Source organism: Lycorma delicatula, chromosome 3 (genome assembly GCF_047948215.1).
Source record: "Lycorma delicatula isolate Av1 chromosome 3, ASM4794821v1, whole genome shotgun sequence".
NCBI lineage: Eukaryota > Metazoa > Arthropoda > Insecta > Hemiptera > Fulgoridae > Lycorma > Lycorma delicatula.
Window position 1 is genome coordinate 16,764,571 of NC_134457.1, and position 25,316 is coordinate 16,789,886.

Consider the following 25,316-nt stretch of genomic DNA (forward strand, 5'->3'; position numbering starts at 1 on the left):
CTATTTGCCGCAATACCTCTTCATTTGTCACTTTATCCACCCATCTGATTTTTAACATTCTCCCATAGCACCACATTTCAAAACCTCTTATAATATCTCTACAATCATTCGATTTTCCAAACACAAAGAGGGTATTTTTTGGAAAATTGAAGGCTAACTTTTGCATGCATCTGCTACACTCTCGATAAACAGATCAGTTATTTGGAAATGTATATATAAATATAAATAACTTTCAAATTTGCAGGATACGTGTAATCCCAGGGAAGGTATTAAACGAGGCCCTTGCTCCTATGATGGTTAATATATTATATTAACCAATATATTAATATATTATATTCATAATTTCTTATATTCATTAAGTAAAAAATAGATTAATCCTTTTACTTCATTGTATATTTCTATCACCATGGCAACAGAAATACACATGAATTTTTCATCATAAAAGTTGTGTGTACTTTAGTTACCTCAACTTGGAGAACCAAAAACAATCAAAGAATTCTACTGAATAAAACTAAGAATTCTCTGAGAAATTTTAAAAATATCTTAGTGACTTCACCTATTAAAAAATTAATAATAATAATAATAACAATAATAATAAACGTCTTTACCTTTAAGGGGAGTGGGAAGGGCTTATACTTCCCATGTTAAAATAAGTAAATTTAGTTACATTTTTCTCAGAAACTATTAAGGCTGTGATGCTGAAATTTTGCCAAGCCTTTATACAAGAAACTGATAGTAACATCAATAAAATGTATAACAAATTTCCATTCGTGTTAAAAAAGTATTTAAAATACATTAATTTTTTCAATTTTTATCAATTATAAAACCTGTTGCACTGAAGCTACAATTTTACAAAAGAGCTGGAGAAGAGATAATTAATGTACCCTGAAAATTTCAGCCCTCTGTCTATAATAGTTTTGAAGAAAGGTATACCTTTGTCTAAAAAAAATTATTTTTTGAAAACTATCAATAAAGTTTACAAAATAAATTTTTGTAAATTTTACTTACATTTTTAAAACATCCCTGCACTGTACGCTAGTTCTTCACTGCTTCATAGTCATCTTCTATTGCTTTTCTTTTCAATTTTCTTGCTGTCCTAGCTTCTTTGATTATATTTGGACTTCTTTATCTGCTTTTCTCAAACGCACTCAGTCAATTTCTTGTAGCATATGAACTGACTTTCTACACAATTTGAGACCTAATCTTTTGTAAATGTCTACAATATATATAAGGTACAATATAATAATTTTTTCACAAATTCAACTTATTTAGTGCAGGTTTTTATTTACAGCTTCCTGAGTGGAAGGTTATGCCCTTTTTTGTGTCACAAAAAGTAAAAATGTAAAATTCAGTAGATTAAAAACAAACATACACTTCCCAAATCAGCTGATTTGGGAAGACGCGTTCACCACTAGACCAACCCGGTGGGTTAGGAATAGTCAGCCTGAGTTTATACAAGATCACACCCTAATTACATGTCATACATAATACCCTCATCTGATTGGGTACAGCAGGCGTTGCTTACTGTTCACTAACTGAACATCCTGACTCAATAGGGAAAGACACCCTCCAAATGGCAGTTTCGGTCACCACGCCACCCCCTCCGTACCTAGCCCTTATGGGCTTTACCAAAGGTCATCTTCAGACCTTCAGCAAAAGGCATCTCTTAGCCTTGTTTTTGCCTCAGTCAGGATGCCACCAATGCGAATACCATATGTGATATTCCCATTGGTATTCTACTAGAAAACAAAACATATCTATGATGAGTCTTTAACAAGACTGAGTGAAATGAAGGAGCTGAAATTAAAAACGCAACTACCTACCTGACAGGTTAAAAGTTAAGTTCAACATGCAAATGCAACCATAACATAACACAAAACAAGAAATAAAAGTAAAACTAAATAAACAAAACACTACAAAGAAAATCAAACCTTATAACACAAGATCAACAATTTTAATTTGTTTTGATTCTACCAAATATTAAGCACCATTAATTAATTATAAATGAAATTTTACATATATAAATCATATGAAATTGTAAACAATACTGTATATTAAATACTAAATTAAAATAACAAGTAATAAATAATCATTAATTAAATTATATCATGAAAACTTCAATCTTTTTTTAATTCTGTGTCAGATTAGGTAATTATAATGTTATTTACTATCCAATTCCATATGCAAATGGATTTCAGGAAGACAACAAAGAACCGATTACAAAAGAAAAAAGCTTTTGAAATTTTTGTGTTTACTGTGAACAAGTGACTGTTACCATTAAAAAAACTTCATTACAACTTCCCTGTAATATAATATCATACAATTATTAAATAATAAATAGATTAGTATTTCACTAATATCAGTTCTTATCTGCACCAAAAGTTGGAAACCCAAATTGAAATCTCTAATTAAGGAATTTTTGTCTCCTACAACAGTTTTGCTGAATTTCGTTTTTAGAAATCACAAAAAAGGTCAAAAACAATAAAAAACATAATAATAAAATATAAATAAAATACGTAATAAAAATGATCAAAAATAATAATTGGTTTCACCAACAAAGACACAGTTTTTTGTCATGGAAAGAGAAAGCTCATCATCAGTAAACATGAAAGCTGCCGTAACTGATTATTTGTTCAATGTAAATCAATGAAAATATATATTTTCATAGAAATATAACTACATTAAATAAATATAACTACATAGAAATAAAATGAATGAATTAAATAAAAAAATTTGTTAATAAGAAGAAATAATAAACCAAAAAATAAAAAATAAAATTAGATTTTGTTGCTAAAATGGATTTGTACTGTATTACACATTACAATGACTAAAAGATATAAATATAGAAGATCTATGATTAAAGAACTTAAAAAACATAAAAATATTTCTAAAATCTTAAGCCTGAGATGTTAACTACTGAAATGAGTCTAAACAAATTAAAGAATAATAATAGTTTAAGAAAGGATTTTAAAAAAAAAATTAAACTAACTCTGGATACAGGATGAAAGTGAATCTGCAGTAACCTAAATATATATATAAAACATTAAATTTTGTTTTATAGAAGATTTTTAAAACTCAACTGTAATTACAGTTAAAGAAAACATACAATACACCTAGCATATAGACAATTAACATAACATAAAAACAAAATTAATAAATAAATATAAAATTTACCATATTAAAAGATTATAGCGACTGAAAATTTTCTTGTAAATATATTTGTGTATAACTACATAAATTAAAGCTAACCACAACACAGATATTTTAGCAATCACATCAAAATGTTTACACACATAATGAAGACTTATTTGATTAACAAGTAAGTACCTGGTACAAAAGTTTTAAATAAATAATTTAAAAAATGTACAATCCAAATTAAAGTAACATTGTATAATAAAATTCATATTGTACACCTTGGTACTAACTTCTTGGAAGAAGCATCCTAGAAAATCAAAGCATATTAAGTGAACTATTATGCCAATAGCAAATGCAGTAATGATTCCCACAGGTAACAAACAGTTAAACAAGAGTTTTTGTTTGAATGGGTTAATTTGTTTATTACAAGCAATTAGTAATTATTACTGTGATCATAGAAGTAGTTAATGTAAAAAAAATAATAATACTCACGATTTACAACCTCATAATTTTCAAAATTTAAGCTATTTTTTAGAAAAATTAACTATTAATATTAAAAACTATTAATATCTAAATAATACAAAAATTACAGCAATAATGTTACTACTAAAATATTACACATATATATACTTTAAAATTATAAACTTCATAATTTAGTTAACTTTATATAACTTTTAGTATGTAAAATGATAATAATAAATATACTTAAAATTACACATAATTCTACTGTAAAACTAATACCTTACAGCAATAAACTGAATTCAAAATAAATTAATGGTTTAAACAAACCAAATTTATGCAAGGTTAGTCCTCATTTAATTTGACACGACTATAACATTAAGTCACGGTCAGGAAATAATGAAACCACATTAACCCCACATCATTACCGTAAAGGGATGCTGTACTCATTCTACTTTTAATATTATTTTTTATTTCTCTTAATTAACGTTTCTTAAATTGTATTCTCTTGAAACCATTTGAGATCAAAACAACACTACGCCAAGGTGAGAGGATCTCACCGTAATTATTCAACTGCGCTCTGGAAATGTTAATAAGGGAATGGCTCAAAAAATTGCTGAAAAAGTTCAAATAGGCTGAAAAATCAAAAGAAATTGTCTTGGTTTCGCCGATGACTTGGCACTGCTAGCAAATGACATCGACAAAGCTAAATCACAGATATTTGAAGTTCAAAACATTGCAAATATAACTGGCCTCAAAATATCATTCAGAAAGACAGAAATTATGTCCTAAAAACCAACTTGATTAAAAGAAGTAAACATAAAAGGTAATAAAATCAAAATAGTAACCCGATTTAAATACCTCGAAGAAATAATAACTCAACCTAAATGAAAAAACCTCGATCAAAATAAAAAGAAACAAAACTACATAAAGCTAAAAAATTACCTAGTATACTTGCAATAAAAAATGCCTATCAATAAATGCAAAAATATGACCCTACAACACAGTACAGAACCACTTATGCCACTTTGAAGCTACTTGAAGCAGGCACCTTGAAGCCACTTATGCAGCAGAAACACTCTTCCATCTGAAGGAACAATCAAAAACAGATTCCAGAAAATCGAAAGAAGAATTGGAAGAACCTGCATCGATGAAAAGTTCTAGAAAGATGGACAGTGGTGGATTTTGCCCAACAAAGTCATGACAAAGAGTTAGAACCCATCACTGATACCGTGTATAAGAGGAGATTAGGATTCTTTGAACATATCATGAGGATGCAAGATTCGACACCTGCTGTTTCAGAACAGCAGGTGTATATCCACCTCCCCACTGGCAACAGCCATCAATGTCACTTGTGTGTTTGAGTACACTGGTCTCAGCAATATGACCAATTCCACGTCCACTTCTACCACCTCTCACTGCCTTAGCAACCTCCTCCTTGGTGGTGAGCATATCAATATCTCTTATATTTAACCTCAACATGAGAATTCAAACTAAGAGCAACCTTTACTCCCTGCACTTCCTCCTGTAAATTCTTCAATAACTTTTCAGAACTTCATCATCAACTTGGACTCGAATATAAATTATTCTCATTTTTTATTCTCAATTATTCATTTATTCTCCCCTTGGCCCTTACAGGCCAAGAGGATCTCCGATGCCTCTCTTGACCTCTCTGAGAAGGTTGTATACATCTGCTTCCCTTTTTCTCTACCAATCTAACCACCAAGGTTTTAGGCTTTATGTTTTCTATTGTCACCCTACTAGTGGACCTGTCCCTTCTACCTTTGCTCGGATCTGTCTTTGCTTTTGTCAGATCTGTTCTGCTCAATCAACAGCCAGCATATTCTATCAGTTTCCTGGCTACTCGTGATGCGTCACCCTCTTCCAGCCTGAAGATCACATCACGTTTCACTAACAGGAAAACCTCTGCAATACTCTTCTTCAGATGAGATAATATTCACCTCAGCTATCCCCGAATCTATCACTATTGTGAATACTTTCCTTTTGTAGTCCTCTACATCATCTCCCTAAGTACTGTGGCAGCCTTACTACAGGCCATGGGTTGACTCATCACCTTTAATTTTCCTCCCATAGCCATGTCCCTAATCCTCAGAGCCACCCTAAATATAGACTCTGAGAATTTAGTCTAAAGACTAAACAACAAGTCTCAACAACAACAAGTTTCAACAAGTCCAGGATCACCACCAAGTCCCTTTTTCTCTCAGTGAAAATCCCCTCCTTAAGTTCGACTGTATTGGTAAACCAGTTATTGTTCCACCTAGCGACCACCATTTTATCAATATTCTCATCCTTGCCTCCTTGCTCCTATCATCGCAGGATCTCACCGTCTACCTTATCGCTCACTGTCTAACAAGCCACATCTATTCCCTCAATCTTTACATCAAACTGTTTCAACTCTATAAATATTCGGAATACAGCGACCACCTTTGCCATTTCCCCAGCTATCTCCTTCAGCTCGCAGGCAGTGTGGCTCTTCTCGGCATGTTTTGACAATGCGCCATTCACACTGATTAACTCTCGTACGTACTTAAGCAATTTACCTTGTACTCTGTTCTCCATCCTATCCTCATACTTCTTCTCATTCCCATGTCTCATTAGAACAACTCCTCTTTCTGTGTATTTCTTATTCCCACTAGTTGCCACGACGTCAGTGGACTTGCTAGTAGTAGAATCACACGAGCTACCCGCATACTGATGTTGCAGCACCTGCTGTATCTGGCGATGGCTTCTTTTAACCGTAGTCAGAAAATCAAGCTGCATAGCAATCTCAGGTACAAAAAAATGTGCTCATCTATGAGATATGGGTGAAGGAAAATCTTCTATATCTAGTAGGACTTTAGATGAGGAAGGTAGAGAAAAGAATTCCCCAACAATCTATACGTGGACTACCATAATAATAAAATAAAATATTTTAAATAATTTTAATTTAAATATTTAAAATGATAATAATCTTATCTTCAACGATAACTGACCCCAAGTCATAAACAACTCAACCCGTTACGACAACCAAAGTTTATAATTACTTAATGATGATGATGATTGATGATTTATTGCCAGTAGCAATAAATCTCTTAAATAAAAATCTCAATAAAACAGTAATCTGTTATCTGAAATCATAAAAAAAGTAATAATACATCCAATAGAAATACCACCAATCAGTAGCCAGTCATCCACATCTAAAAATAAAACTGAAAAACCAGACAAAAACACACAATACCACAGAACAATGAAACGCAGGTCTAACCCGTATGAATCCTCCAACTCAACTATCAACTTATTACTTAATTCATTAAAATTGTATTCAGTCATTATATTTACTGTTTATTAAATTCATTTATAATATCTGTATTAACAGAGTACTGGTTATTAATCTGACTTACAATTATCAACTTGTTTATATCTTACTTTTTCGACAATTTTTCATACTTTTCTCCATCATATGCATCTAATTTACCAGTAAATTATTTAATTACTGAACTGAGGTCAGTAACAATTTCTCTTTCATTTCTTACTTTATTACTTAACAAAACTATTTCTAACTTTTCATATAATAACATTTTCTTATGATAATTTAAAAATAATTTATTACATCACAAAAAACTTATGACTATTGTCTGTTAAATTCTTCCTTTTTTACTAACATTATACAACTGATTATTATTAAAACAATTTAACACATTCCTAAACAGTATTCAAATTTTCTAAATGAATAAATACTTAAACCAAACTATAATAATGAATAAATGCATGATAAGAGGCTTCTAATTTGGCTAAACCCAATTCTATCAGGACTATTCCCGAATTATTAGTTATATCTCTAATTTCGGCTGCTCCAGGATGAATTCCTTTTAGAAACAGGAAGGTTCTGCAACAAGATTTAAATAAGGATTTTTTTTATCGGAGGACAAACTTTCCTTCTGGATTTGTTTAATTCTTCGACATCATTTGATTTTCGACAAATGAATTTCTACGTTAATATTATTATTAACATAGCAATAAGCAACACAAATTTATATTATAATTAAAGTAAAATAAAACTGGAATAAAACAAATACAAATTCATTAATAATTTTAATAAAAATCAAATAAAAAATCTTGTAATAATTGCTTCTTAGGCAGATGGGAATGATTTTGATATGAGCACATCTCAACATATCAGCTGACCACTATATTTACAAATATAAAGAGCTAGATACGTTGCTGATTTTCTAAAATATTACACCGCAATTATCATTTAATCTAGCAGCATGTTTACAGGGGAGTATTTAATTTTACAATGTTCTAAATTAAAATAAAATTAAATTAAAATAAATTAAATTAAAATAAAATATTTTAACTGAAATTACAAAATAAAAATCTAGATGTTATAATTATTTTGTAACAGCTTTTTGGAAATTTTCACCTGTTAATTTCTCAATATGTGAAGCTAGAACTTCTTCATCTTCAAAAGTTAAATCAACAATATACACTTTCAGAATCGTACTTCCTATCTACTTATTCATGCTACAAACAAAAATTTCAAGTCATGTTGGCACAGACAATGTAATAATAGCAAAACACATAAAACTTTACAGTGAGTAGTCATTAATTTATATGAGCAACATTAAATTAAAACAAAGAAAAAAGCAGAATAATATTAAGGAGGACTTTATATACATATAAATGATTCTAAAACTTCTAAATAAAATAGGTACAGAAATTACCTAAAAATTAAATAAATAGCATTTAGTAACACTGCAGTTATTTTTACAAGTGTTCTTTTTTCCATATGAAATAGTACATTTCATTAAAATTTAATAAAAGTCAATAAATAAATTATTGTCAGCAAGTTCAATGTTCACACTAATAATTTTATAAAACCTAAAAATCAGTAATTAAAAGAAAAATTAACTCAACTGCTATGTTATCAATAATTATACAGATGTTTAAACATACAATTTTTAAAAGGTCACTAATTTCATAAGCAATTTCACACACAGACTAATACAGAAAATTGATTCTACATACATTACATCTCTTATTTTACAGAGAAAATTTCTTAAAAACAAATAATAAACTTATGTCTGGTTGACAATAAATATATATATATATATATACATTCATGAATTGGGTGCAGAATATAAAAATAACAGCACTTCCAAAATGATTTAAAAAAACAAGTATAACAACATTTTAATCATACATTAAAGTGAATGTCAAATGCACCAGTACAATAAATTTAAAGCACATGTGCCCAAATAAGCACGTAATATTGTTGTTGATAAGAAGTAATAAGGGCAATTTAAAACAAGTCTAAGCACTTACTTCAAATAAGAATGAAAGTGATGTCGACTGTCAATGTACATCATAGCCTCTGAAACAAATATTTATTAATATTATTAAAAATAATAATATAAATATACTTTAATAAGTATAAAAGAACAAGAATTAAAATAGAGTTATTTATTTATTTATTTTTCACAAATAACTACAGAAAAAGGATCCAGTTTTAGTTATTGATAAGGAGAGATGAATTTTTGTAACATGTGATAAAGGCCAAGCCAGACAGGAACAAAGCCATTGAGATTGATACAGTAGTAGTGTGGTAGTACAAAATTTCATTAACAGACTTACAAAAAATAAAATATTAATCTAAAATGGGTAATAACACAATCAAATGTATAGGCTGATTACAGATTTTAGAATTTCTAATAATAATCCTGGAGCTAGTGGACTTTTTTATGACTAATTTACATCAGGTAGTCGTGGAGGGTCTTGAGCGGTGAGACCATGAGTGGTAATTTTGCATCTTTACTGACAATTGACGATCCGGCGTTCATTACAGCTGGACAAACATCTCTCTTGAGGTTGGCGCAGCGGCAGATTGATGTAATTGTGGCGAATGTTACAAGTAAGACTGCTGACGAACACCAATCATTGCCTGAAATATCACGGACATTAACTGGTAGCGAAATGTCAAAGATACCACCATGGGACGGGAATTTCAGGCAAGGTTACACGTGGTCTGATAAAACTGCTGAGCTCAGTTGGGTTTTTCAGAATAGGCATATAAAACAAAGGCTACGGCCGATCGACAGGATTGCGTACGAGGTAGCTGAACAAGCTTACCTGGCAAGCAGAAGACTGTTGTATTACAAAATAAAGTGTGCAAAAGGAGAAAAGTGGTGTGAGTTGTGCCAGAACTTAGACAAGAACCCGTGGGAGGGGCGTATCAGATAGCCACGAGGAACTTTAGCCGACGTCTGCCCATCCTCATAGAGGAGCAAATAACATGACAGATTGATAAACGTTTCCCTTGCCAGGAACAGGAAGTTACTGAGGTTATCAAATATGATACCAGAAGATACACTCTGGAGGAAGTTATAGAGACAATAGTAAAGTTAAAAAGTAAAAAGAGTCCAGGGCCAGACAGAGTCCCTCAAGCCATCCTCAAGGGCCTAATAGCTAAGGTGCGGGGAAGTAGTTGACATAGCAAATTATGGAATGGAAAGGAAGATGTTCCCAATTTGTTGGAAGGAGGCCATAATGGCTTTCTTCCGAAGAATAAGAAGGTGATCAACAGCCTGATTACTGGCTGCTGCATCTGCTGAACAATATGGGCAAGGTTGTCGAATGGATGCTGGCATTCCGCATTTCAGACGAACTCAGGTGGGGTGTCAGTATCCATGATAATCAGTTCGGATTTTGACACAGTAGCTCAATTACACAGGCAAGTGATTAGTTGGGGAATAACAGAGGAGTGGTACATGGAGGACACGCAGTTTACAGTGCTTATTCGTTTGGATGTCAAGAATACCTTCGTGTCCCTGCCGTGGAATGTGATAATGCTATCCCTCAGAGACAAGGGTATCAGCCCATACTTAAGAAGGCGTAAGAGTATCTCAGTGGCAGTGGACATGGAGAGAAGACCCCACGATATCAAATACATGGTGGCGTTCCCCAGGGTTCGGTCCTGGGACCATTGTTATGGCTTATCGTCTGTGATGAAATATTAAGACTGAGGTTGCCATAGGGCACTGGGACCATCACGCTTGCGGATGATCTCATGGTTATGGTTGGAGGCCAGAATGAGGAGGAAGTAACAGACCGAAGTAATGAGGCGCTGTCCTTGATTGGTGCCTCGATGGCTGAGCGTGGACAAGACGTTTCACCACACAAATGTGAATATATCACCTTTACAGGGAAGAGAAAAATTGGCTCCATCAATCTTAAAATTGGTGCATTGCCATTACAGATGAGAAATACGGTAAAATACCTGGGAGTTACGCTTGACAAAGTACTCCGATTTAGCAAACATATGTTGGAGCATTGTGAGAAAGCCGAGGGGACAATAAGTCCTTAAACTTGATAATGACGTCACGTTCCAATGAACGGCCGGGGACTCTGATGGTATCTAGGAACTGGGAGAAAAAATAAAAGACAGAGACCCGGCCGCCGGGTTGGGTGAAGTAAAATTTGCATCGGTTGAATATTTAGTTTACTAAATGGCAGACAGAAACGGTCAGTAGGAAAATGATATTATGAAATTGCTTTTATTGATAATAATATCACACAAACATAAACTTTTTATGTTTTATATGATTTTTTATTTACTTACAAGGTATTTTTTTTAAACAGATTATTGATCCCCAACTAACCCAGACCCAAATGGCAAGCATTTTGGTCAGTTTGGGAACTTCGCAATTTAGTAAACTAAAAATTTAACACACTTCCAACTTGACGTAAGTTAGCCATGAAAGTATGTACTAGCTCTAGGGCCTATAAGAAATAGCACTTTATAGAATGTTTTATTTTTGAAAGATTTTTTATTAATTTGATGATTTTGAAACAGCTTAAGTATTTTTGTTGGGCTTTCAATGGAAATACATCTAACATTAATTCTTTTTTAAAAGTGATTCTGTTGAGGTTTTTTTTTTTTTTGATAAAAATAAATTTGATTTCTATTGAAATAATGCGCTAGCTGTGGCACAGGTCTCCAGGAACGTGTACATGTACTTCCAAAGTGAATGAATCTTGCTGCGCTGAACCCTCTTGCCCTCTTGTTATGAGGTACATGTATTTTTAGGAAGTGAATTTAACAAATATTCTTAAATACACTCTATGCAATTTTAGGTTTAATAATCATCTTAAAAGTAAGAAGTATAAAATGCTTACAGGTCCATGGTATCCTGTACAGCATCACTCAGTTTTGCAACATATAAATTAATTATTAATTAATTTTGCAATACAGTAAATAAGAACTGGTAATTTGAACAAGACAGGGAATGACCTAATCATACATAGTCAAAATAAATAACTTTACACAACTGCTTGTGCAAATATATAATGCACAACAAAAATTTATGATTTATTTCAAGTGCAAATTATTATTACATATTATGTACTTTCTACTAACCACTTAAATTATAAGGTGTCAACAACTACTCGGTTATCAATGATTGTCTGTTTAATAGCATTAATGGCTATTGAAAGGAGTCACTGACAACACAACAATTGTTCCACCTACTTGATAAAATTAATGAATATTTTAATAATTTTATGTAATAAATTCAATAAAAAAATAAATCTTTAAGCTCCTTTTTATTAGTTCTATATAACATATAATGAAAATTAATCAAATATTATTCATAAACAAAATTATATTTAGGAATTCTTTAAGGATAACAATACTGCTTAGCTAATTTTATTTGAATGCACATCCATAAATATATTAATAGTAATCATATTTAAAAAATTCTGTTATTTTTCATAATTTAATACAAAATATTTAGGTACATTTTTTAGATTTTATTTATCATATTCAAATTTTATTTATTCATTTATAGAATTTATAAAATTTGAATATGATAAATTCAACAAATAATAGATTCATATAATTTAAAATCCATTCAACAGGTAGCAGTATGTATTATTATGATCAATAAAATTTCTTCCATTACCAGTTTACAACCTAACCAAAAAGAGAAACATTCTTCTCTTTAAATTTTTTAATTTATCTTAATTTTTACATCTGATCAAGCAGTGCTCACTGCAAAAGCGCTAATGTTAAATATTATAAAAACAAGAATAGTGAATATTTTAATTTTTATTACTAATAACAATTACCACTTTTTGTAGTAAGAAAAAGGTATTGTCATGGAAGTATAACAATATTATACATGCGATTTCTACAGGTCTAAAATCTGCTTCTTTTGAATTTTCTGATGTAGTTTACTGTACGTATATATGCCTTGTGAGTCCAGCAGTAATCAGCCAGCATTGTCAGGTTCCATTTTTCCTAATAGCATGTTTCCATGATGAATATTTTCTAGTGAAAGAATTCTCAATGTTCATCATTCACAGCTCCAAGATCGGTAGGGAAAAAATCGAGATTAGAATCTAAGAAGTGGATCTTTAGTGACACATTATATCCAAGTGCTTTATAGTTTTTATGAAGCTCAGTTATAAGTTCTCTGTAGTTATCTACCTTAAAATACCTAAGGAAGTTATTTACAACCTTTTTAAAAGATTTCCATGCAGTAACCTCACAGTCATTAAGACCATTTAAAACTCAGTCAATGTTTCTCTTTTTGGCTACTCTTTTTCAATATAATGATTCTTATTATCCCTGCTGTTCCACTCGCACATGAAGAAAAAAATTTAGTAAATTTAGTACTCTGTTTACAACTTTGGACCAAAGTTGTAAACCAAATAAGAGTGCTATCATTTTCAGGTCTCCACAAATGTTTCATACGGAATCATCTCCAACATATGTTTCATATGATACCTTCAGGTGAGCTGCATAAGCTATAGGGAATGATGGGATTTTATATCCAATATGGACCATTTTAAAATTACTCTGAAGAGTTTATAAAAAGAAGCCATTCATCAGGTGGTGTGTGTCCCAAAGTTTCTAGTAAAGATTCCATATCATTACAGTGTGGAACTAACTCCTTGTACTGGATGAAGAAATGTTCAAATTCACACTGCTTGTCAGAGAAAGCAGTTTGGATGAAGAAATGTTCAAATTCACACTGCTTGTCAGAGAAAGCAGTTATTTTAATTCTGTGTTGTAAAAAATTGCATCCTTTTAGTCATGTTGAGAGAATTTCTGCTTGATTAGTGGATAAATTTAGATCATAAACATGATCTTCTAATTCTGACTGATTAATTAAATGTGGTATAGTATTTGTAATTTCTAAAAATATCTGGGTCTCTCGTTTGTTATCATCTGATGGATCTGCACAACTTACTACATTAACAGCTTCATATAATTCCTATGTTTTTGGTAATAATGGAATTGGAAACTGTGGACTGTAAGGAAATCATCTTATAGCAGAAAGAATATCAGGATATTTGACGGTATGTTTAGTTCTAGCTGTTATCCCTGATATTTTCATTATACAAAAATAGCAGTATATGAAGTCATCCTTTGGTTCTCTCCAAACCATTGGAGTTGCAAATGTCATGTGATGAAATCCATTCAACCAACCAGTCAACAGCGTTATACAAGAATTGCAGCAAATATGAGGAGCCCAGGACTTACTCTGATCACCTATTTTACATCCAAGATATGGTTCACATGATTTTATTATCAGTAGTGTTATACTGATAGACAAAAAAAATTAGTGTTTCTCTAAGTGTGATACCATTTCTTGAATTGTTTTTTTGCATACAATAAATACAAGTAATACATACAGTAAATACAATTTTCCATCACCTTTAGTTTCAGATAAATTAAGCTTAAAAAAAAATTAAGGGAAAATATAGTTAAAATCTGTAAAATTTATAATTTTGCATGGCCATACCTGTGTTAGAATGATTTTGCTGATGCTTTTCTTTTATAAATAACCTCAGGCATATCTCGAATTAATGTCCAACAGCAATCGGCTAGCATGTTAGTATTCCATTTCCCTTTATAGCTGCTTTCCACCACTGAAATGTCTTGGTGGAAAGTTTACTGTATTCGTCACTTATGTCTCCAAAGTGTACAGGAAAAAATCCAGATGCGAGTGGAGGAAATGTATTTTCAAAGACATACTACAAACCATAGCTCTGTATGATGTAAGAAGTTGATCAACAATATTGTGGTAATTGTTGGATTTTTGTTTGCTGAGAAATTTTTTGCAAATGTCTTTAAATGAAGCCCAATCCTCCCTGCACTTTCTACATTTTTTAACATCGAGTTAAATACATAATCTCTGATGAACTCTTTCATTTGCAGACCAACAAATATTCCTTTGCTTACATTCAGAAATTTCTGCCTGAAGTACAAAAATCTGGGACTTTCCTTCGTTACTTTTACAAAATTTTTCATTAGTCCTAGCTTGATATGGAGAGGAGGTAAAAATATTATTTTGGGTTCAACTAAAGGCTATAAATAATATTTTTCCCATTTGGAGTTAAGTTGTCTCGTTTCTTTCACTCTTTGGTAACATATTGTTTATCCCCAGCTCGGCTGTCCCACCCGCAAAGAAAACACATGTACTTAGTATAGCCTAACTCCATGCCTAACAAAATAACTATAAATTTCAAATCACCACGTATGTTCCAGCTATGTTTTTTATAATTTATTTTTTCAAAAATGTCTTTCATCACATCATATGTCTCTTTCAAATTAATACCATAAGCGATTGGTATCGAAGGATATTTGTTACCGTTGTGTAGTAGAACCGCTTTTAATTATTTTGGACGAATCTATCAAAAGGCACCAGTCCTCAGGTTTATAAACTTGTCCTAAGCGCAACATAAGCTCATCAATAATTGTTCAATAAACCAAATTATTTTCAACAGTAAAGTACTGAGAATTTTTTTTATTACAGATTATTTAGGAACTTAATTGCTGCAATAAATTAAATAAATACATTGTACTTGCATTGTTGCATATACTTTCTAGAAGATAGGAAGGGCATTTACAAAAAATCTGAGCTTCTGATTTTATATTTGGAATCGGTGCCAAAAAAATATTTAGCAAATATTGACAATGTAATAAAATTATTTTTGATCACTGTCAATAATCATAATTTATTACCACTCAGGTGATAATTTTTTTAAAAATTATTTTAATACTTACCACTATAAGTAGCTGGAAATACTGAAGGTACAATATTAGAAGACTCATAAGTATAATGAAATACATTTGTTGTGGTTAACTTAGATGTAAAGGGATCAAGTACTTCAGCATAAATAGTTATTTGCATGAACCGATTTTCAGTATACGTGACCTGAAATAAACAGTAAAGTTCTGCAATTTAACTACACACTGATTAAAACAAAACAGATCCAGTATTATATAATAAATATGTATCTTGAAAATGTATTACTAGTAAGTATTACTAAAAGAAGCTTTCAAAATGAATATGCAGCTTTCAAATTAAAGAAAAAACCTGCGTAAAATACTAATTCTGTATTCTATTCATATATTCAAAATTCTACGAAGTTATATTAAATATATTAATTTTGTATGACCATGGATGATTCGATTTATAGTAATTTTACTTGTCGTAGGTTTTCTATATACTGATGTTGTAATATGATTCTTTTTGACAATTTCAATATAACATCTAAAAAACTTATTTTTCTGCACTTATCTGTTTCAATATTATAAGATGTTCATAATTTATAACAGGTTCAAAGATAACCAAAATGTCATCTGCATATAGAACCCATAATAGAATTTTGTGTATATGAGTAATACCATAAACTATCTTATTTTTTAATTCTTGCAAATAAATTTCAGACATAACGGTCGATAAAGTAAACGCCATCGGTAAAGTATTCTCTTGTGTGTAATATACATTATAAAATTCAAAATAGTTGTGTTTCTAATAACGGTGAGAAAATTACCAATAAATTTTAGGTTCTCATTTTTATTTTTTTATTATGCAAATTGTATGTTGTATAGGAATATTAGGGTACATAATGGTTATGTCATAACTTATCATTCTAGTTTAAGTAACTTATCATTTTTATTTTTTGTCAAATTATTTAATTTTTTAACCAAAACATACCCATTTTTTACATTAATTATATTTATATGGTAAATCAATCTTATTTTATTGATTATTTTGGTAATAAAATAACAGGTGCAGATTTAAAGTTAATTAATGGATCCATCGGGTTACCTTGGTATTTTAGGACGACCGATAAGTTTCAGGGCAAATGGTTTAAATTGATATATTCTAGTGTGATACTTCAATTCATTATCGTAAAACTGCCTTATAGTTTGTTATTAAACTTTTTGCAATCTTTAAAAATTAATTATTAGTTATATATATATATATATATATACTTTTCCATTAAATTATTATATTTTTCAATTAAAATAATGACTGGCGTATTTGTTTTATCTGATTTTAGTATAACACAGCTACTTTCTTTTAACTTTTAAATTATATATTGTTTTCTTATTAAAAAGTGGTTTCTTATTTATACACACATGTTTAATTTTATAAATGTTATTACCAATAATATTATGTAGTCTTTCTTTATTTTTGATAATTCTATTCTTATTATTATCTGGTAAATTAAATTTAAAATCATTAGCAAATAATTAAATTTCCTTTATCACTGAATTCAACATGATCATCATTATTGCCACATTTACTCGAATTTCTTGTGTAATGAATACATTTAAATTATCTTGTTTCTCTTTATCCCTAACATTGTACTTTTTGTGAAAATTATTATTATAAAAATCCTTATGTTTACTATTATTATTATCACTTATAATCAATTCAGCTATTTTTTTTTTACTTTGAGATGATTTTAATCTGTATTTATATATATATATATATATATAAATACAGGGTCATTCACGGGAACCGGATGTTTTTAAAATAATCATAAAAAATTGAATATTTACTTTAAAAAAGTTTTATTGGTACTGAAACGCTTGCTAAATCAAAGCATTTGTTACTTACTCGTGAACGAAAAATTATGTCCGGCAAGTGATGTCCATTTTGGGCAATACATTGTTGTAGCCTTTTAACCGAACACAAGCGATTTCAGAAACCCCCGCAGAAAAAAATCACAACTACTCAAGTCTGGGGACCGAGGGGGCCAAGGAATGTCGCCGAATCTGGAAAAGATCCGTCCCGGAACAAGTTACGGAGAACAGCCATCGTTGCCCTAGCTGTGTGCGCTGTAGCTCCATCCTGCTGGAATAACACATTTTGAAAATCGATTCCCCGGTTTCGTAACTCGGGGATGAAAAACGTATTCAACATCGCAACGTAACGATCAGCTGTTACAGTTACGACAGCGTCATTTTCTTAAAAAAAAATACGGTCCAATAACACCGACCTTTCCTATTGCACACCAGACAGTCACCTTTGGGCTATGAAGTGGTTTCTCGTGAAGCTGATGTGGGTTTCTTTCTGCCCCATACCGGCAATTCTGTTTGTTGAAGAAGCCATTCAGATGAAAACTGGCTTCGTCACTCATTAGCGATAACAAATTTTCATTTTCTTCAAAAACGGTAAGCATTTGTAGACAAAGTTGTAATCGCTGCGTGAAATCTTGCTCGTTTAACTGCTGCACGACGGCTATCTTGTAAGGATGGAACTGCAGGTGTGTATGCAGAATTCGTCTTACCGTACTTGTGGTCATTTGAAGCGCTGCTGAATGCCTCTGAATAGAGCGGCGTGGGCTTCTGACAACGGCTTCCCTTACTCTTTCGATGTTCTCCGGAGTGCTAGCGGTTCGTCGTGGACCCGGTGGTTTTTTCTTCAATATTGAACCGCTTGTTCGAAAGTTGTTTACCCGTCGCAATATTGTGTTACGAGAAGGGACGCTTACATTACGATGGATATTAAACTGACGGCGGAAATCTCGCTGAACAGCAGTTACGGATTCGTTTTTTTTTTTTTTTTTTGTCTTCAGTCATTTGACTGGTTTGATGCAGCTCTCCAAGATTCCCTATCTAGTGCTAGTCGTTTCATTTCAGTATACCCTCTACATCCTACATCCCTAACAATTTGTTTTACATATTCCAAACGTGGCCTGCCTACACAATTTTTCCCTTCTACCTGTCCTTCCAAAATTAAAGCGACTATTCCAGGATGCCTTAGTATGTGGCCTATAAGTCTGTCTCTTCTTTTAACTATATTTTTCCAAATGCTTCTTTCTTCATCTATTTGCCGCAATACCTCCTCATTTGTCACTTTATCCACCCATCTGATTTTTAACATTCTCCTATAGCACCACATTTCAAAAGCTTCTAACCTTTTCTTCTCAGATACTCCGATTGTCCAAGTTTCACTTCCATATAAAGCGACACTCCAAACATACACTTTCAAAAATCTTTTCCTGACAATTAAATTAATTTTTGATGTAAACAACTTATATTTCTTACTGAAGGCTCGTTTAGCTTGTGCTATGCGGCATTTTATATCGCTCCTGCTTCGTCCATCTTTAGTAATTCTACTTCCCAAATAACAAAATTCTTCTACCTCCATAATCTTTTCTTCTCCTATTTTCACATTCAGCGGTCCATCTTTGTTATTTCTACTACATTTCATTACTTTTGTTTTGTTCTTGTTTATTTTCATGCGATAGTTCTTGCGTAGGACTTCATCTATGCCGTTCATTGTTTCTTCTAAGTCCTTTTTATTCTCGGCTAGAATTACTATATCATCAGCAAATCGTAGCATCTTTATCTTTTCACCTTGTACTGTTACTCCGAATCTAAATTGTTCTTTAACATCATTAACTGCTAGTTCCATGTAAAGATTAAAAAGTAACGGAGATAGAGAACATCCTTGTCGGACTCCCTTTCTTATTATGGCTTCTTTCTTATGTTCTTCAATTCCTACTGTTGCTGTTTGGTTCCTGTACATGTTAGCAATTGTTCTTCTATCTCTGTATTTGAACCCTAATTTTTTTAAAATGCTGAACATTTTATTCCAGTCTACGTTATCGAATGCCTTTTCTAGGTCTATAAACGCCAAGTATGTTGGTTTGTTTTTCTTTAATCTTCCTTCTACTATTAATCTGAGGCCTAAAATTGCTTCCCTTGTCCCTATACTTTTCCTGAAACCAAATTGGTCTTCTCCTAACACTTCCTCCACTCTCCTCTCAATTCTTCTGTATAGAATTCTAGTTAAGATTTTTGATGCATGACTAGTTAAACTAATTGTTCTGTATTCTTCACATTTATCTGCCCCTGATTTCTTTGGTATCATTACTATAACACTTTTTTTGAAGTCTGACGGAAATTCCCCTTTTTCATAAATATTACACACCAGTTTGTATAATCTATCAATCGCCTCCTCCCCTGCATTGCGCAGTAATTCTACAGGTATTCCGTCTATTCCAGGAGCCTTTCTGCCATTTAAATCTTTTAATGCTCTCTTAAATTCAGATCTCAGTATTGTTTCTCCCATTTCATCCTCCTCAACTTCCTCTTCTTCCTCTATAACACCATTTTCTAATTCATTTCCTCCGTATAACTCTTCAATATATTCCACCCATCTATCGACTTTACCTTTCGTATTATATATAGGTGTACCATCTTTGTTTAACACATTATTACATTTTAATTTATGTACCCCAAAATTTTCCTTAACTTTCCTGTATGCTCCGTCTATTTTACCAATGTTCATTTCTCTTTCCACTTCTGAACACTTTTCTTTAATCCACTCTTCTTTCGCCAGTTTGCACTTCCTGTTTATAGCATTTCTTAATTGCCGATAGTTCCTTTTACTTTCTTCATCACTAGCATTCTTATATTTTCTACGTTCATCCATCAGCTGCAATATATCGTCTGAAACCCAAGGTTTTCTACCAGTTCTCTTTATTCCGCCTAAGTTTGCTTCTGCTGATTTAAGAATTTCCTTTTTAACATTCTCCCATTCTTCTTCTACATTTTCTATCTTATCTTTTTTACTCAGACCTCTTGCGATGTCCTCCTCAAAAAACTTCTTTACCTCCTCTTCCTCAAGCTTCTCTAAATTCCACCGATTCATCTGACACCTTTTCTTCAGGTTTTTAAACCCCAATCTACATTTCATTATCACCAAATTATGGTCGCTATCAATGTCTGCTCCAGGGTAAGTTTTGCAGTCCACGAGTTGATTTCTAAATCTTTGCTTAACCATGATATAATCTATCTGATACCTTGCAGTATCGCCTGGCTTTTTCCAAGTGTATATTCTTCTATTATGATTTTTAAATTGGGTGTTGGCAATTACTAAATTATACTTCGTGCAAAACTCTATAAGTCGGTCCCCTCTTTCATTCCTTTTGCCCAGCCCGTATTCACCCACTATATTTCCTTCCTTGCCTTTTCCAATGCTTGCATTCCAATCTCCAACTATTATTAAATTTTCATCTCCTTTTACGTGTTTAATTGCTTCATCAATCTCTTCGTATACACATTCTACCTCATCATCATCATGGGCGCTTGTAGGCATATAGACGTTAACAATCGTTGTCGGTTTAGGTTTTGAATTTATCCTTATTACAATGACTCTATCGCTATGCGTCTTGAAATACTCCACTCTCCTCCCTATTTTCTTGTTCATCACGAAACCTACTCCTGCCTGCCCATTATTTGACGCTGAGTTAATTACTCTAAAGTCACCCGACCAAAAGTCGCCTTCCTCTTCCCACCGAACCTCACTAATTCCTACTATATCCACGTTTACCCTATCCATTTCCCTTTTTAAATTCTCTAGCCTACCAACCTTTTTTAAGCTTCTAACATTCCACGCTCCGACTCGTAGAATGTTATTTTTTACTTTTCTGGTGACCCCTTCCTTAGTAGTCCCCACCCGGAGATCCGAACGGGGGACTATTTTACCTCCGGAATATTTTACCAATGACGGATTCGTCATTTCCCACAAAACTGTCATACGCGTACAGGCGCTGGTCTAGCGTCCACGACTCCATCTTAACGACTAAAATGTAAATGCTATGAACAAAGGAAACGTCAGACACCAGCCACGTGCCCCTCCCACCACGAACGCCCGAGTTCAACCCACTTCAAAAACATCCGGTTCCCGTGAATGATCCTGTATATATAAATATTATATATACTATAAATACTATAAAAAAAAAAAAAATATATATATATACACGAGATGCTACCCAAAAGTTCGGGGAATTTGAATTTCGCACGCGAACCATTGCTAGTACGATCCGCTACCGCTAGATGTGGCTAACACTAATCTTTGTGAATCAGTGTTCTAACAGCTGTGACGTTGAGAGGCTGCATTATTGACTTTCGTGCGGTTGTGTAACGTTGTGTTCTAATGCTTCGGTGAAGTTCTAAATGTCAGTTTTTAAAGAGCAAAAAACCTGCGTCAAATTTTGCTTCACGCTTAAAAAACCGGTGCAGAAACCCATCGCATGCTTGTGGAAGCATTTGGTGACAATGCTATGAGTAAAAGTAAAATGTTTTTGTGGTACAAACGATTCAAAGTTGGACGAACGACAGTCGATGACGATGACGTTCAGGAAGACCATCGACAAGCGCAACACCGGAAAACAACGCGAAAGTGCGAGAGGCTATTGTTCCAGATCGTAGACAAACAATCCATGATGTTTGTGCAATCGTACAAATGTCATACGGGTCCGTGCAACGCTCTTGTCGAGCAATTTGAACATGAGACGCATAACTGCAAAATTCGTACCGAGACTGTAGAACAGCGACCATAAAAAAAATCGCGTAGCTGTCTGTAGCGAATTGAAAAATTCAGCAAGAGATGATCCTAACTTCATCACCAACAACAAAACCGGCAATGAGATACGGGTGTACGGGTATGACTCTGAAACTACGCAGCAGTAATCACAGTGGAAGTCACCAAGTTCACCGCGCCCAAAAAAAACACGCCAAGTTCGTAGCAACGTGAAGTCCATGATGATTGTTTTTTCGACATCAAAGGCATTATCCATAAGGAATTTATTCCTCTTGGTCAAACCGTCAACGGGATGTTCTATTGGGAAGTTTTGAAGCGGTTACATGAAAGCATTAGGCGCAAACGTTCAGATCTGTGGGGGTAACAACAGCTGGGTTCTGTACCATGACACGCGCCGCGCCCGCGCACACATCGCTAGCCGTTCGGAATTTCTTGGCTTCCAAAAAGACTGTAGTGATTTCCCTCCCACTATTCGCCTGACCTTGCCTCGTGCGACTTTTTTCTCTTTCCGAAAATAAAATGCCGTCATTTTAACACAATTGAGGAGATTCAGGAAGAAACGCAGAACGTGCTTCCAACACTTACACCTGCACACTTGCAGGGATGCATGGAATCATGGGAAAAACGCTGGGATCACTGTATCAATGCCCAAGGGGATTACTTTGAAGGAGACAGTGGAAATTATAAGTTACGGTAAGCTATTTTATTTTTACGGTAAAATTCCCCGAACTTTTGGGGAGCACCTCGTATATATATCAATATTAATTCTGATTAAATTTACTATATAATCAAACCTAAAATTTTTAATAAATAAAGATGGGTATTGTACAGTTCAACATTTATATAGTATCTTTTATTATAAATTAGTCATGGTTCTGCCTACGAAATCATCCACAGCAGACTTGGATTTCGTAAAGTCTGTGCAAGATGAGTTCCAAAACAACTCACACAGTTGCATAAACAAACGCACTTGGACATCTGCCAAAAACATTTGGATCGCTATGGTAATGAACTTCTAATGGTAATGATCTTAGACAGAATCATCACTGGTGACGAAACATGGATCCATTATTACAAGCTGGAGAGTAAACAGCAAAGTATGGAGTGGAAACATCCAAATTCACCCTGCAAAAAAAAGTTGAAGACCCAACCATCCGCAGGAAAACTGATGCTTACGGTTTTTTGGGACTCATAAGGCCCATTATGAGGAAAGGGACACGACAATAAACAGTGCGCGTTACAGTGAGATGCTTACTGCCAAGCTGAAGCCTGCAATTGGAAGCGAACACTGAGGACTGCTGTCGAAAGGTGTTGTCTTGTTGCACGACAATGCCCGTCCACATACTGCTGCACACACTGCTGAAACGCTCCAGAAACTCAAGTTTGAAGTACTAGCTCATCCTCTGTATAGTCCTGATCTTGCCCCTTCTGACTATCACTTGTTTGGTCCACTCAAAGAGGCATTAAGGAGCCATAGATTTACCTCAGACGAAACAGTGAAAGAAGCGGTGCATTTCTGGCTCACAGCTCAACCGAAAATCTTCTTTTATGAGGGCATCAGGAAGCTTGTGTGCAACAAAGGACCAAGGGTGGTGAAATGCAAGGACACTATGTTGAAAAATGATGTACATGTATGTTTCCTATTTGGGTTGCAATAAAATTTATAACAACATTGCGGATAATAATTGACTTACCCTTGTGTGTATATATATATATCTTTTATGAGTAACAATCAATCACCATTTAGAACGGTATAGTCAAAGATTTAAAAAAAATAAATTTAATTCAAAATTTTTTTAATTGAAGAGAATAACTAGGTCTGAAGAAAAGTTAATGGAGAACATTGCTAATTCTTATTCTATAGTAAAATATGAGATAATTATAAAGGAGAAATTCAAATAGGGTTAAATAGATATTATAAAAACATATAATCAGGACTAATATTTAAAAAAGATTTTTTTTAGAGAACTGTATAACATATATAAAATATGAGAGTATCCTCAATATATATTTTTGAAACTGTGTGCAATGTGAGAAAGAATTTTGAATTGTACAGAGTCACAATACTGCTATGGTTACGATACCAGAAAGATGTCATTAGGATAGTTGCTTGTAGACTGATTTTATATCAATCTTCCCCCTGAATATACAGGACCAAGTTAATTTCAAAATTACTACTATTAATAAAGAATTAAGATTTTTTCTAAATTAAAAACCATTAATCTTGGCTCACCGATATGTCATGTCAGTTGCATAGTTGATAGTTTGATTTGGGTCCCTGTTGTTTTCTATTTATATATACTTTCCCTAAATTTAGTTTCTTTTTTAAACAGTTATAATTTATTTTTTTGTGTCAGGTACGAAAAGAAGGTAAATTTTGTTTGATTTTAATAATGAATGTTGTTTAAAAAGTTTCCAATTTTGTTGAATAAATTTACAACAATGTAAAGGTGTAATTAAATATTTCATTGAAACATACACATCAGGATATTATCAAATAGTGTTCCATAAAAATTAATATGTTCATCTATACCTTGAGGGCTTAACTTATTGGGAAACAAAATTAATGCTTATCTTTTACTTTTAAATGTTCAGTTCTCCCCTTTTTACCCATAAATAACAAGTGCAATCTTTTGTTAATAGCTTAATAAAAACAAATAAAATGTTACCTTGCCGCTCATCTGCAAAAGAGAACCAACATCGACAGGATGATGAAAGGTAATTCCACTGGAATAAACCAACTTTGGACGTAGTTTGCTAAACAAAAATATTTATTGATAATATTAATAGACTTTACATCAAGAGCAATAAATATTAGATGAACATTTTGTAAAATTAGGAAGACGCACCCTCTAAAAAATAAGAAACATATGAGTTACACAATCTGTGTTACAAAATTTAATGCTGCACTGATAACTGAATACTACTCTTTGAGTAAATGAAAAACAATTCACACAGATAAACAAAGAGGTTTCAATTAATAAAATTAATTAATAGGTTCCATAAAATCGCTGTATAAAAAAACAATAAATAAGTATAATATTATTTGGAGTATAATATAATACAAAAGACGAAAAAAAA

General features: G+C 32.6%; 2 protein-coding genes across 2 annotated transcripts in view; both read right to left on the reverse strand.

Moving 5' to 3' along the window:
• Positions 1 to 1,356, reverse strand: part of LOC142321406 (uncharacterized) — a 115,415-nt gene extending 114,059 nt beyond the window's left edge. Inside the window, exon 1 of the mRNA XM_075359469.1 lies at positions 1,009 to 1,356. The gene's annotated coding sequence lies outside the window, so the exon portion shown is untranslated. The remainder of the gene's footprint in view (positions 1 to 1,008) is intronic.
• A 7,347-nt stretch (positions 1,357 to 8,703) lies between these two features.
• On the reverse strand, positions 8,704 to 24,987 carry LOC142320857 (acyl-coenzyme A thioesterase 9, mitochondrial-like). Its single transcript, XM_075358830.1, has 3 exons — positions 24,905 to 24,987; positions 15,668 to 15,818; positions 8,704 to 8,968 (listed from the first exon to the last, which is right to left on the reverse strand). The coding sequence occupies exons 1-3, from the start codon at positions 24,914 to 24,916 to the stop codon at positions 8,916 to 8,918; spliced, it is 216 nt and encodes a 71-aa protein (XP_075214945.1). The 5' UTR covers positions 24,917 to 24,987; the 3' UTR covers positions 8,704 to 8,915.
• Between the last annotated feature and the right edge of the window lie 329 nt (positions 24,988 to 25,316).